The sequence below is a fragment of the Motacilla alba genome, chromosome 2, assembly GCF_015832195.1.
Source record: "Motacilla alba alba isolate MOTALB_02 chromosome 2, Motacilla_alba_V1.0_pri, whole genome shotgun sequence".
Taxonomy (NCBI): Eukaryota; Metazoa; Chordata; class Aves; order Passeriformes; family Motacillidae; genus Motacilla; species Motacilla alba.
In genome coordinates, this window is record NC_052017.1 from 145,019,217 (window position 1) to 145,032,805 (window position 13,589).

General features: G+C 43.5%; 1 protein-coding gene across 2 annotated transcripts in view; it reads left to right on the plus strand.

Annotated features, from left to right (window-relative positions):
* The first annotated feature begins 444 nt into the window (after window positions 1-444).
* The window catches only part of KHDRBS3 (KH RNA binding domain containing, signal transduction associated 3), a 92,205-nt gene continuing 79,060 nt past the window's right edge, over window positions 445-13,589 (plus strand). For both annotated transcript variants that reach the window (XR_005255695.1, XM_038126985.1), the window contains exon 1: window positions 445-958. Coding sequence is in view for 1 of the 2 variants with exons in the window: in XM_038126985.1 (XP_037982913.1) it covers window positions 871-958 (88 nt within the window). In the remaining variant the exon portion in view is untranslated. The remainder of the gene's footprint in view (window positions 959-13,589) is intronic.

Here is a 13,589-nt window from a genome sequence, read left to right on the forward strand (position 1 = left end):
GAAAGGACATCGTACCGGATTCCTGACCCCTCTCACAGATCCTACGGCCCCGGAGAGGGCCCGAAGGGGACTCGTGTGTTGGAAGGGTCGCTGTGGGGTCTGAGGAGGCTCTGTAAGCCTCGCTGGTGCAGACATCGCCCCCCACACTCCCAGCGCCCGCTCGGCTCCCGGTGCGGAGCCGCTCTGGCAGCGTCCCTCAGCACCGGCCCCTCACCGACCGCGGGGGGCGGGGCCAGCAGCAGCGACCAATGAGAAGCTGCGGCTCGTCTCTGACTGACAGGCCACACCATCCAATAGGAGCCTTCAGTTGAGCAAGGCGACGACACTTGTGGGGCTCTGCTGTCCCCGCCCATTGGAAGGAGCCGGGGCGGGGCACCGCTCCTGGGCGGGGCTAAAGGCGGCCGGGGGGGCGTGGTCTGTGGCGGTATATAAACTTGGTGCGGCGCGTTTTGCGCGCTCAGTGGGCGCAGTGTCGCCGGCGGCGCTGTTTGCTGTGTGGGTCTGTGCGCAGCGTCTGCCGCCGCCTAACAGTCTCTTATTGTGTGCTCGGCTCCCGTCTGGGTCAGCGGCCCCCGGGGCGCGTCTCTTCCCCGTCTTCCCTCCTTGTGCGCTTCCGCAGAGTGATCTGTCCGCGCCCCTTGTCCGCTGCGGGGGGGCGTCCCCCCAGCCCGCGCCCTTTTTCTCCCCCCTCCTGGCCGGGGGCTTGCGGCGCTTCCTTCTGGATGCGTCCCCGCAGCCCCGGGCGGGAGGCGGCCAGGGGGAAGCGCTGCCTCCGAGGATTTACCGCTGCCTGGGACTCGGACCCGATCCTTCCCCGCGGGCGCACCCGGCGCTCCGGCTCCGCTGCCGCTCCGGGCCGCCGCCGCTGCCATGGACGAGAAGTACCTGCCCGAGCTGATGGCGGAGAAGGACTCGCTGGACCCGTCCTTCACCCACGCCTTGCGGCTGGTCAACCAAGGTGAGGGGCGGCGGGGCGGAGCGGGGCGCCTTGTCCCGCCGTGGGGACGGGCCGGAGAGAGCGGCGGATGCTCAGCCCGAGGTTGACCCTTCCTTGTTGCACCGCTTGGCGGGGTTTGTTGTGCTCCGGCTCCCGGAGGGGTTCCCGGTGCGGGGTTCACCCTTGCCTGGCACCGCTTGGGGGGCTTTGTTGTGTTCAGGCTGTCGGTGTTTGCCGGCTCCCGGCGCCTTCCCCTGCCGGGCAGCATCGCCGGGTGCCTGCCCGCATTGCCCCTCTTCCATCCGTGTTTTCTCTGCCGTCGCTCACTACTCGAGTTATGGATTATTCCGAGTTGAATGGCTGTGTCTGCTGTGCTCTGCTCGGGCTGCATGCCAATTGAAACCCCCGAAGGTTTTCCTATTTTACCCCGTTTCTGAACAATGAACAGCCGATTGTTTACGTGTGTGTGAGCCTTCGTAAGAACGAGCCTACTGCCCATGGCCTTTCCTAGAAACTTTGGGCTCTGCTATATTTTAGTAAACCTTTATAAAAACACAAAGCCTATTTTGTTTTGCAATTATGTAACTCCAGATAATAAATTGCTTCCACCCCTTTTGCATCTGTCAAGTCAGATGTGCTTTAAAGTGCTAGCTTTTTGTTTCAGTGATGCAGTACTGACTAGAAAAGTCATTCTATGTGAATTAAAGTGTGATTGAATGTACGTTTGGAGATACTGTATAATTGGCAGGCAACTTTCAAGTACAGCTCTGGAGAGACAAATGCTTGATCTAGTGCTTAGGATGCTCAAGTGAAATAAGCCGTGAACTGATCCTCTAACACACCAAACATAGTGATAGCCAAAATGATTTTGGCTTCAATTGCAATGATTACAAAGCCGTGCTTGGTGTGCTTTGCATCCTATAGCAGGAACAAGTTTAAGTTGATGTGGGTTCTTCTCATGTGTTGTGGGTTTTGATGTGCAGCAGATGCAAATGCCTGTCTCAGAATCAGAAGGAGAATTACTGTTGTCTGAAATACTCTGGAGTTAGGGGTAGCTGTCACAGTTTCAACTGTGGAATGCATATGCTAAGTGAATCGAAGGTCCATGTCCATGGGTGGTTGGTATTTTGCCTGTTTTTCCAAACTTTGAATCTGTAAAAATGTCACTGTTGATTGTGGGAAAAGGAGGATTATGTTTAAAAAAAGTTATTTGCTGTGTTTGCTGTAAATGAAAATACTCATAAAAATTAAACTTGATGGCTACAAATTATTGAAGTTCCTCTCCAGGTAGTGAAAAATCTTTTTGCATGTGTAAATTATTCCAGGGAGTTACAGAACCAGGTGATTTACTATTTTGTAAACAGTGTTAAAGAAAGTAAATCTGTCCTTTTTGGCTGAGTTTATGATATTTTTGGGGTTCTTATTAAAATGATAAATTGGAGGACTGAAAGTTTTGCCTTTCATCATGGTATCTGCATGCATATATTTAGCTCCAGAAAAAGAACTTATATTGTCAGTGTAAAAATGTAGACATATGTGCATCCAACCTCTGTAATCTAGTAGGTATCTTAGGGGTTTTTTGTTTACTTTGAAAGTGAAGTCTTGGATTATATCTGAAGTGTTTCACATTTTAGAGGTGGAGAAAAGAAAGATTGAGGGTGACTAATCAACTGGTAAACTCCAATTTAAAATGGAAAGTTGTATAATATCTATATATAATATTTTAATTGTAGAATCACCAAAAACCCAGATCCAAATGAAGCCCCTGTATAATACAGGTGGCAAATATGACTTCAGAAGGGGATGTTTTACTAACCCATCCTGCTATGGCATGAACTTTATCAGGGATTGGTTTTTTCTCAATTTTAATAATTCTATGCACTTAAATGAATGACAATTATTAGTGGAAATACATATGTAATGTATGTATGCTTGTGTTTTGTGTGCCAGGTCTACTGAGTATTTTCTATATTAGCTCATGTGGAGGCAAATGAAATACCTTGTATAATTTTTTAACTGAATGTGTTTATCTTTTAGGTTTAGAATGAAACAGGTTTCCAAGTTTGGCTTCTTTTGGGTATCTGTGAGATACTGCCTTAGCAAAGGTTTTAAGTGCTTTAAATAGCCAGCTTAATTATGTAATAGCATTTTGGTGTCTTAGTGGCATTAAATTTGCTATCTGTATTTACTTAAACTGAAATACTGTACATCAGCTGTCTTTCTTCAGAAACTCAAGAGTAATTTGTAAGAGTTGTATGGATAATGTAGAATCCTTTTGAGATGCTGAAGTAATTGAGGTATGTTTACTGCTTAGACAGAAGAGCCAAATGGCTAACAAATTTCCAGTCATGTTGAAATTTGGTTTCTAGGGAAAATCCTGGGTTTAGACTTCTGAAATGTGGTAATTATAGTTTTCAAATGGAAGTGGATAAATTTGCATATTATGCTTATAATTACACATTATAGTTTGTGTACACACAAATTACATAATTTTAAATTTAAAAAGTGGAGCTTGACCTGCTTCAAGTTCCTGGGTAAAATTTCAGTTAAAAAAGAACAATGTGGAAATAACTAAGATGCTGTAAGAATATTTTTGTGGGCAGTATTATTAATCTGTCTTTCTGAATTAAGATATGACAGGAGTTTCTCTGCCTTGAATCACTGTTTTGATAGCACTAAAATCAAATATCAGTATCCTTCAATGTTCCTGCATAGTAAGTCCTAATTTTTCTTGTTGAGAACTCTGTTCAAGGATTTGATGCCCCATTTCCTCAGGACACAAATACAATACCTATTACTTAAATTTTAGCTGCTGCTTAAATTTTAGAACAGGGGGAATCTTTTCCAGGAGGCTAGACTTTATCCCTTCTTCTAATTAAGAAAATGTATTTGTATACTTGAACATTGAGCCATCCTAAAAAGTGGATTTTTTTGCCTATAAACCCTCAAGCATGTTATAGATTGGAAATAGACTTATTTGCACGTGTGGTAAGATGACCATGCTAATAGGATTAATTTGCAGCTGGTACCGGACAGTGGGAACTGGAATTTTGTCCAGTTATTAGCTTATAGCAAGCTCTGTAAATGAGGAACCTGGGGAAAGGTGAGCTTCCATGAGGAAATGAGAGCTTAGTACATTTGTGTTTTCCTATTTTCAACTCATGTGCTTATCTTTGCGCGAAATCTGAAAAATATTTGTCTGTGGGAATGATGGTAGTTCTGAAATCAAGCCTTATTTGAAGGCTGTCTTTGCAGTTGTGGTTGTATGTAAATGTTGGTAAATGTGCAAGTGTAGTGTTGATTCTCATAACTTGGTTCATGAGCGATGCTCTAAAAATACTGAAAGATCCGTGACAGAAAAGTTACTTTACCTTCTTTCACATTTATTTATAGTAGTGATTTAAGACGAGCAGTTCGTGAATGTTGAATGAAGTATGTGAAACTGCAGATGGAAGAAGCAAACTGTAAATAAAACATGGTGATACCAGACACATTTCCAACAGGGGAGACGTGAAAATGGGTGCTTGGCAGTTGTTCGGTTGTGTAGATAATGAAAGTTAGGGCTGCTGTCATTGCTGAAAGACAACTCTCTTGTGCAGACTGGACCCCTGGAATTCTTCCTTACAAGCTCATTTTAGCTGCTTTGAGATTTGAGCTAATATCTGAAGTTGGCAAGGCTTCCTTTAAAATGTCGATGAGATGATGTACAGGAATACCAAGCCTCCCTATCAGTAGATGGCTGTATGTGCTAACTGTGTGTCGAGTGGCTTCCCTGAGCCACATGGCTTGTGGTGATCAGCAGGGGCTTGCTGTTTCTTGTGTCAAATTTTGCTTGGGACTTCAGTAATCAGAGCTGTACCTCCCTAATTAACAGGGAGAATGCAGTGTGAGGGACTATACTCAGTTTCTGCTTTGTGGAGGATATTAGTGGTCTAATTTTTTCTTTTTTTTTTTTTTCCAGCAAAGATGACTTTGTAAAAATGCTTGAAGTAGGAGCTTAACCATAAATTAAGGTTCTGTATATTATAACTGACTTTTGTGGTTTAAGCTCAGCTTGGTTGGTAGGTACTGTGCAGCCACTTGCTGCTTTTCCCCTGGTGGAATCTGCGGAGAATTGAAAAAAGGTACAACTTGTGGGTTTAATGACTGAAATAAAGTAAAATATAATAATTATATTGGAAATTAAAAAGAGGACTAAAACCCAAGAGAAACAAGTCATGCATAATACAGTTGTTCCCCATCTGCTGACTGATGCCCAGGCTGTCCCTGAGCAGCAATGTGGCTCTGAGTCAACTCCCTCCAGTTTATATACTGGACATCCATCCTGTGCTGTGTAATATTCCTTTGTCCAGTTCAGGTCAGCTCTCCTGGCTGTGCTCCCTCGGGGCTTCTTGTGCACCTGCTCCCCAGCAGAGCGTGAGACACTGCAAAGTCCTTGATTTAGAGTAAGCACTACTTAGCAACAACCAAAACATCCCTGTGTTGTCAACTCATATTGGATCTGAATCACAGCACTGTACCAGCCACTAGAACCAGGACAACTTTCAATAAATCTAGGTATGCAAGGGGTTTTGCGCTTTTTTTTTTTAATTTATCAATAAAAAATGTGATTGTGGAGTGACATACCTATGTTGTAATGTAAGTAATCAGTTTGCCACCGAAGCATCCACTTTCCTGTGTGGACAAGTTTTGTGGCATGGCACAGACACATGGTGCTGCTCATTGCAGTCACTAATGGTGCTGAATGTACTCCATCAGTGTAACCCCAAACTCTCCTTTTTGTCATTACAGTATCAATCACAGAAGCAATACTCTTTCAAGTGTCCTACTCTTTGAGGATTTCAAAGCACTTCATGAAGGTCATAGATGTTTTGAAAATGAGATATGGCTGTAGAAAGCTGACTGTGTTTTAAAATTATTCAGAGCACCGTATGAAATGTAGTAAGTTTTGTGCTCCTCAGATTTTTTTCAGACTGCTGGTCACTTTTAGATGTCATTCTTAGAAGTTAACCAGAAATAAACTCTTCTGGGTTTAGTCTGATTGCTAGAAGACAGTCTAAGCAAAACATTTAGGTGGAATTGGATATTTTCCAGGCCAAGTGTGATGAGAAATTAAAGTGTCAGTAATGGGAATGGATATGATGTAATGGTTGTGCCATCAAACTAGGGATGGATAACTTGGGTTCTATTTCTGTTTTCTTGAAGCAGCATGAAAAGTAGTAACTCTTGGAGGGCAGAAGGGGTATTTCACAATCTGTCTCTTATCTCAGCTATCTGTATTTGGTAAAACTTCAGAAGTTCCCATTTTTGTTATGGTTGCTCTTTGCTTTTACTACAGTGAAACTGTACTGGAGCGGTCAGAGGGCTTCCTATAAGTTAGATTTCAATCTTGCCGTCTTAAAAGGCTGCGGAAGTGGTTTATCAGATATTCCAGTCATGTTAACAGGGCTTCTGCAAAGTGCAGCTGAAGATAATCATACTTTCTTCACCCCTGGGCTCATCTTTTCTGAAGCCTGACTGAGCCTAGAGCCACTCACTGCAATCACAGTTGGTGTAAAGCTGACTCCTAATTCACTTGCACACTCACTTTGGCAGTCAATGAGAGAGATTGAATTTAAAGGTTTCAAATGCAGGCTGACATGGTTTGTCACTTTCAATCCTTTTTGACACCAGCCATGCAAATTAAAACTGTAACCTTCTGAGTACTTATTTACTGGGGGAATCAGAAAGAAGGTCACAGCACTGTTCCTCTGGCCTGTGGCTTATTTGACTTTTCTTGCATGTACTTTAAATTTATGTATGTGACCTTTCTGCCCTCTGACTTCAAGTATAATTAAGAAACACAAGAATTTAGGATGCACTTTTGTTTGAAAGAATCAGGTATCAAAGTTCAGAGTTGAGAAGGTTCTGTAAAGTATTCAGTGTGGTACTGCATGACTTTTTAATTAGTATTTAGCAGGGTTCAGTAAAAAGCATGTTTAAATAGATTAACGGGTAACTGACACACCTAATATTTTATGGTGAATTAACTGACTGTTCTTAGCTGAGCTCTGCAAGAATCTTGCAAACTTGATGTTTACATTATTAATACTGTTTTTCAAAGAGGGGATAACAAAGGACAGGGCTTCTCTACTGGGCATGTGAAATATCTTGATAAAGTGGGGTTGTCTACCCCTGTGTCCTGGGAAGGCAAGTCTCACCCATGCCATGGGAGCTGTTTGGTAGGGGTGGCGATAGTTCTGGGAATTATTTTAGAGCCATATATTTCTAGCCAAGTGTGATTTTTTCAAGTGTAACACTAGCTAGAAAATTAATATCTTTATGGCCTTAAGCTAAGGCCATAGGGGCATATGGATTTGGGAATTTAATTTTCTTGTGACATTTTACTTACAGAAGTCCATATGTCTTAATCTTTGACGAAATCATGGAAAAGTACAATGCTTTGCAAGTTTGAGAAGGTCTCTAGGCCTCTTGCTAGTCTGATTGGTGTATGAAAGAGATCTTTGACTTGCACTTTGAGAGCCTGACTGCCTTCAGGAGAGAATAAAGGTGCAAAGAGGCCCTGCAAATGGATAGTGAAATGTCTGGCCAAGAAGTACAAATGAAAAAATGCATGGTGCTTTAGCAGTGGATGATTAATTCTTAAACCACATATAAGGGCCAGTAGATTTTATGTATCTTGACAACTTTGCCTCAGAATGAGTTGCATTTATGGACATTTGAACCCTGCTAAATTGTTAAGCTCTTTGAACTGTCAATGACTTGGGCTCTACAGTAGCTGTAGGTTGGCTGTTTATGCCAAGGAGCAAATTAAAGAGCAGTAACTGGAGAGGTAGCATGAAGAAGCATTGTTAGACTGACTGATGTATTTTTGTACCTCAGCAGCTGAGCAGTGCATGTTTTATTCTTTGTGTGTTTATCCTATCTTAAAATTTTCCTTTCCTTAAACTTACCTTTGTCATATTTATCACTTACGGTTCTTTTATGTTGTGTTGTTGTTTTTCAGCATTTTACCTTTTTGTCAAGGCAAACTTATTAAGAAACTAGGCAGTTAAATGGATTTCCTTTCTATTCTCCATCTCTAGTTGCTATTTGCTGGATGCCTTTCATTTCTTATTTTGATGTGTTTATCAGACTTTTGGCTGCAGGTAACAACTCAACTTCAACAAATTTGCAAGGCAGCAAAAAATGTCAGTTTAATTCTTGTAGATGGTAAATCTTTCACTTTTCTTTTGGCTTGAATAGGTGTTCTTTTATAGATCTTTATTTTCTAGGAAGAATTTGTTGACAAAGTAATTGGAAACCTAAAAGATTAGAAATCATTTCAGTAAACCCATTGTACTTGATCCAACAGAAAATTTGTTATAACAACTGCTGCTGTGCTGATCTTGGTATAATATAGTGACTGTGAAAACCTGAAGCTGCAAATCCTTTGAGGATTTACTGATTTTCTTTTACTGTAATAATCCATCAGGATTGTTCAAAAGGAACAGTCTGAGTAAGATGCCTTTATGTGGACAAGACAAAGAGTATAGGAAGATGTCTTAAGTACTGTGTGCAGTTTCAGACACCTCAATATAGAAAAAATACAGAACTATTAAAGGATGTTCAGAGGAGGACTATGAAGAGTCTGGAGGAGAAGCCATATGAGATATGGCCGAGGTCACTTGGTCTGTTCAGCCTGGAGAAGAAACTGAGGGGAGACCTCAGGGCAGTCTGCACCATCCTCATAAGGGGAAGAGGAGGGGCTGGCACTGATCTCTTCTCTGTGGGGGGCAGTGACAGGACCTGAGGAAAAGGCCTGAAACTGTGTCAGGGGAGGTTTAGGTTGGATATTGAGACAATATTCTTCACCCAGAGGGAGGTTGGACACTGGAACAGGTTCCCCGGGGAAGTGGTCAAAGCACCAAGCCTGACTGAGCTCAAGAAATATTTGAACCATGCTTTCAGCCACATGGTTGGATTCTTGAGTTGGTCTTCTGCAGGGCCAGGAGATGGACTTCAGTCCTTTTGAGTCCCTTCCAAATCAGGATATTCTGTGATTCTGTAAATTGCTTCTCTCACTGCTGCTGCATTTGTTGAATGCTTGGAGAAGAAATGTCTGTTGCCTTTTATTGCCTCAAACCATTCAGCAACAGTAGTCTGGGAAGCAGATGTGTTTGAAAGCAAAAGGTTTTAGATGTTTTCAGCCAATTTTTCCTACTGCTTTGGGATAAAAATGATGATTTTCAGATGTAGAGATGGAAGGACTGCTTCTAATGTGGTCATTCTTCCTTTCATGTGTCCTTTTCTGTTTGCCGGTAGTGGACAAAGGTTTTTGTTACTGGTTCATTTTGTTCAGTGTCCTAATTAACTAGAGGTGGTCAATACCAATCCTGATGTGTCCCTGGTAAGAAGCCAACTTTCTGCTCTCTGCAGTATTTGAGGGTTAAGGAGATTTTTGTTGCCTTTCTTCTGCTATTAAGCAGAAATGCTGTGGTGCCCTCTATGCTGACTTCAGTGATACAGCTCCAAGGGGTAAAACAGTAAAGTTAAAAAAAATCGTCCTTTCCTTCTCTGTCCACCTCCAGACTAATGCTAAATGATAAATTTCACTTCTGTTAAAAAGAAAAGGCACTCTGGCTTTCATGTCTCTTTGGTTATTTGACTTTTTATGGTGTTTAACTGTACCCCATCTGCCCTCCTGAGCCTGAAGGAAAGCAGATTTTTCTCAGCTGTAGAAACACAGTTTGGGTATAATCTTGATCCATTTGTATAGTCATGAAAGTTCAGAAAGCATTTTTTCACTTTATTAAGTATCCAACTGCTTCATGACCACTTCCAGCCTATTATTTTAGGCTCAAGAAGTCCTAATTTTGGAGAAACTTGGTCACAGATCAGTTTTCTGCCTTCCTTTAAAGGGTTCCCCAAAATCTTTGTGGTAGTTGGAGATGATTCTCAGAGGAAAAGTGTTTGTTCTTAATGATTGGCTCAGTTTCTCCATTTAAAGCCTGGTGTGTCTGGAGGAGCCAAGTTCTTTTACAGCAGATGGGCTGCAGTGATACCTTTAGCCCTTGTTAACACTTGCTCCCTACGTAGAGTTATCCCAGTAATATCCTAGGCTGGATAGTCTGCAAGGTGAAATGCAGCACCTTAGTACTAGATCTTAGAGGCCGGAATAGACTCTTGTGGTCCAATTTGTCTTGTGTTACACAGATTAAACTTAAAGATTCTTTTTGCCTATCATATACCCTTGACCTTTTTATTACACCATGCATCCATGGTCTGGAAAAATGATTAGTTTTTTATTGGCCTACTGTATAAAAGCATACAGCAAAAGATTTATCATGTTTTTAAGGCTTGCTCTATCTGTTCTTTAGACCTTTTTGTTTCTGCAGGCACCAGAGTCTTCACAGAAGCCTGTTAATACCATGTGAAACAAATGCTGGGAATGATGTAAGTGTAGTTGTAAAGTGCTTGCGAGGGATGTGATGGTTTTGACTGGGGTTAATTTTTTTTCCCCAGCGGCCAATGTGGGGTTGTTTTGGATTTGTGATGAACACAGTGTTGATAACACAGGGAGATGTTTTCATTACTGCTTAGCAGAGCTTACACAGAGGCCTTTTCTGCTCCTCCAGTGAGGAGGCTGGGGGGGGAGCAAGGAATGGGGTGAGACACAGCTGGGACAGATGACCCCAGCTGACCCAAGAGATGTTCCAGACCATAGGGCATTGTGCCCATCATAGAAAACTGGAGGGAAGAAGGAAGAGAGGAAGTTTGAAGTGATGGTGTTTGTTTTCCCAAGTCACCATTATGTGTGATGGAGCCCTGCTTTCTTGGGAATGGCTGAGCACCCCTCTGGCTGTGGCAAGGGGTGGATGAATTTTTTGTGCTTTGCTTATGTGCATGGATTTTGCTTAAGCTATTAATAAACTGTCTTTATCTTGACCCACAAAGTCTATTAATTTTCCCCTTGCGATTTTATCCTGTACCCTCTTGGGGGAAGGGAGCACCTATGTGGGGTTTAACTGCTAGCTGGGGCTAAACAGTGACAGAGAATTAATGACCTCTGAAGAACTTTTCCAGCCTTATATCATCTGTGAATTTTACGATCTTGGGCAATTGTGAACTATTGATATGAACACTTTGGAAAGAGCAGAAGCATTCCACAGTGGGTTTTCCTACAATATTCCAATACAGCATCTTATATGCAGAGCTGTTGACGATGCTGCTTTTGCAGAACGATTTTTGAATGCATCTTTGCCAGGCAGCTCTATTATGATTAGGGCACTAGTTACTAGAGAAGGCATTGTGCATGTTTCATTTTTGGGGCAGCCGTTTCGGGAGGGTTTCAGAGCGTTTCGGGAATTATTTCTGGAGCGGTGCCAGGAGGGGGCGACAGCGGCCCGGCCCTGCGGGGCTCCCGGGATCGGGTGTGATGCCCCGGGAAAGGCGGGATCGGGGCTGTAGGAACGGGTGTGATCCCCGGGAGAGGCGGGATTGGGATCGGGTGTAAGCCCCGCAGGAGGGCCGGGATCGGAACTCCCGGGATGGATCATCAGCCCACCAGGAGAGGCGGGATTGGGGCTGTAGGATCGGCTGTGATCCCCTGGGACAAACGGGATCACGTCTGTAGGATCGGGTGTAATCCCCGGGATCCAGTCATCAGTCCACCGGGAGAGGCGGGACTGGGGCTCCCGGGAGCGGGTGTCATCCCCCCGGCAGACTCCGGAGCGGGTGTCATCCCCCCGGGAGAGCTGGGCTCGGGTGTGAGCCCCCCGGGAGAGCGGGGTCGGTGCTGTCGGATCGGGAGTGTGATGCCCCGGGGAGCGGGAATCGGGGCTGTAGGAGCGGGTGAGATCCCCGGGAGAGGCGGGATTGGGCTCGGGTTTGAGCCCCCCGGGAGAGCGGGGTCGGGGCCGCGGCTGCAGGCGGGTGCCGGCTGCCGTCGGTGTCCACCTGTCGCAGCAGCTGTCGCAGCCAGATGTGTTCTGTCTGTCCTCAAGGCACAGGTGTGTCCCTGTCCTGCTGTAACCCCAGCCCGCAGCCCAGCCCCCGCAGCCGCTCGCTCCCTCCCCCGCGAGGGAATGGGGGCGGGAATCGGAAGAGTTAAAAACTACAAAACTCTGGGTGAAGAGAGGATACTTTGATAAGCGAGGTACAAGCTGCACACACAAGCAAATGAAAACAAGGAATCCATTCTCCACTTCCCATGAGCAGGCAGGTGTTCAGCCATCTCCAGGAAGGCAGGATTCTGTCACACCTGACTGTGGCTCCAGGAGACAAATACTTCCACCTGGAACATCCTCGCCCTTCCTTATTCCTCCCACTCCAAATGTCCACCTCTTCCCTCTGGCCCTCACTTTGTATATTGAGGATGACACCATGTAATACACGGGGATGGTTTTAAACTAAAGGAGGAGAAATTTAGATTATATATTAGGAAGAAATTCTTCTCTGTGTGCTGAGGCACTGGCACATGTTGCATAGAGAAGCTGTGGAAGCCCCATCCCTTGGAGTGTTCCAGGTCAGACTGGACAGGCTCTGAGCAACCTGGTCTAGGGGAAGGCATCCCTGCCCATGGCAAGGGGTATGGAACTAGATGATATTTAAGGTCACTTCCACCCCAAACCCTTCTATGACCTGAAGTAACTTTGACCTATGGTGTTTTCTTCATGTATGCTTGAACTATTAAGACTGCTGTCAGTCCAGTTTGAAAATCTTGAATAAAATTTTAAAAGAAACTTTATGAGACTTCTAAATTTCAAGCTCTTAGAATATTCCTTTATTATCAGCTGATTAAATGGAGAGTACAGGGAAAATTACCATAATGGTATTTATAAATTATTTATTTATAGGTGTACTTATATAGTTTGCAGACCTGAAAAATTAGGCCTTGTTTGAAACCCTAAGTAATAGTTCACATAGTTCAATATAACATTAATTAAAAATACTGGTGTGTATTTCATTACCACATAAGTGGCAAGTAGCTGGCTGTGGGATCGGGTCTATAAAGAACTCTAAGCAAATTATCCTTTAGATTAATGCCCTGATAGTGGAAAATGGATGTGATTTGCTCCTTTAACTGGTAGATTATAGTTTAGACTTCACTGGTGTGCTGAGCATTGTGCTAATATAATGTATTTTCTGCCTCTGAGTAGGTTGTAGGTCCTGAAGGTAGCAATCCCTTATTCCTGTTCATGTGTTCAAAGCAATGACCAAAGCTTCCAGTGACTGCCTGGGCTAGGAGGCTGCTTGCTCTGATGCCTTGCATGAGGCTGATGCTGAGTATTCATTTAGTTACTCTAGGCGATAGCTGAAGTACTCAACTTGCTGGATAGCCTCCTGCTTGGTCATTTTTCTGGAGAAAGCAGTGAAATGGATAGGAAATAACTGAATCAAAAGTACTTTTTTTTTTTTTCCCCTGATTGGATTAAGTATAAGGTAAAACTGTAGATTTAATTCTTTACTGTTCTTTCAGAGTATTTTGTCCAACTTTGTATTATTGCACTGGAGTAGTAGTAAGTAGCTAGAGCTCAACCCTGTAGCTTGTATTTCAGTAAGTGTTTTAGCAGTAACTTCATTATTTATAAGTCTGTGTAAATGATGCTAATCACATAGGTATGTCTTTTCAGCATCTGTATGAAGTATTTTTTGGCTTCTCATTTGGAAA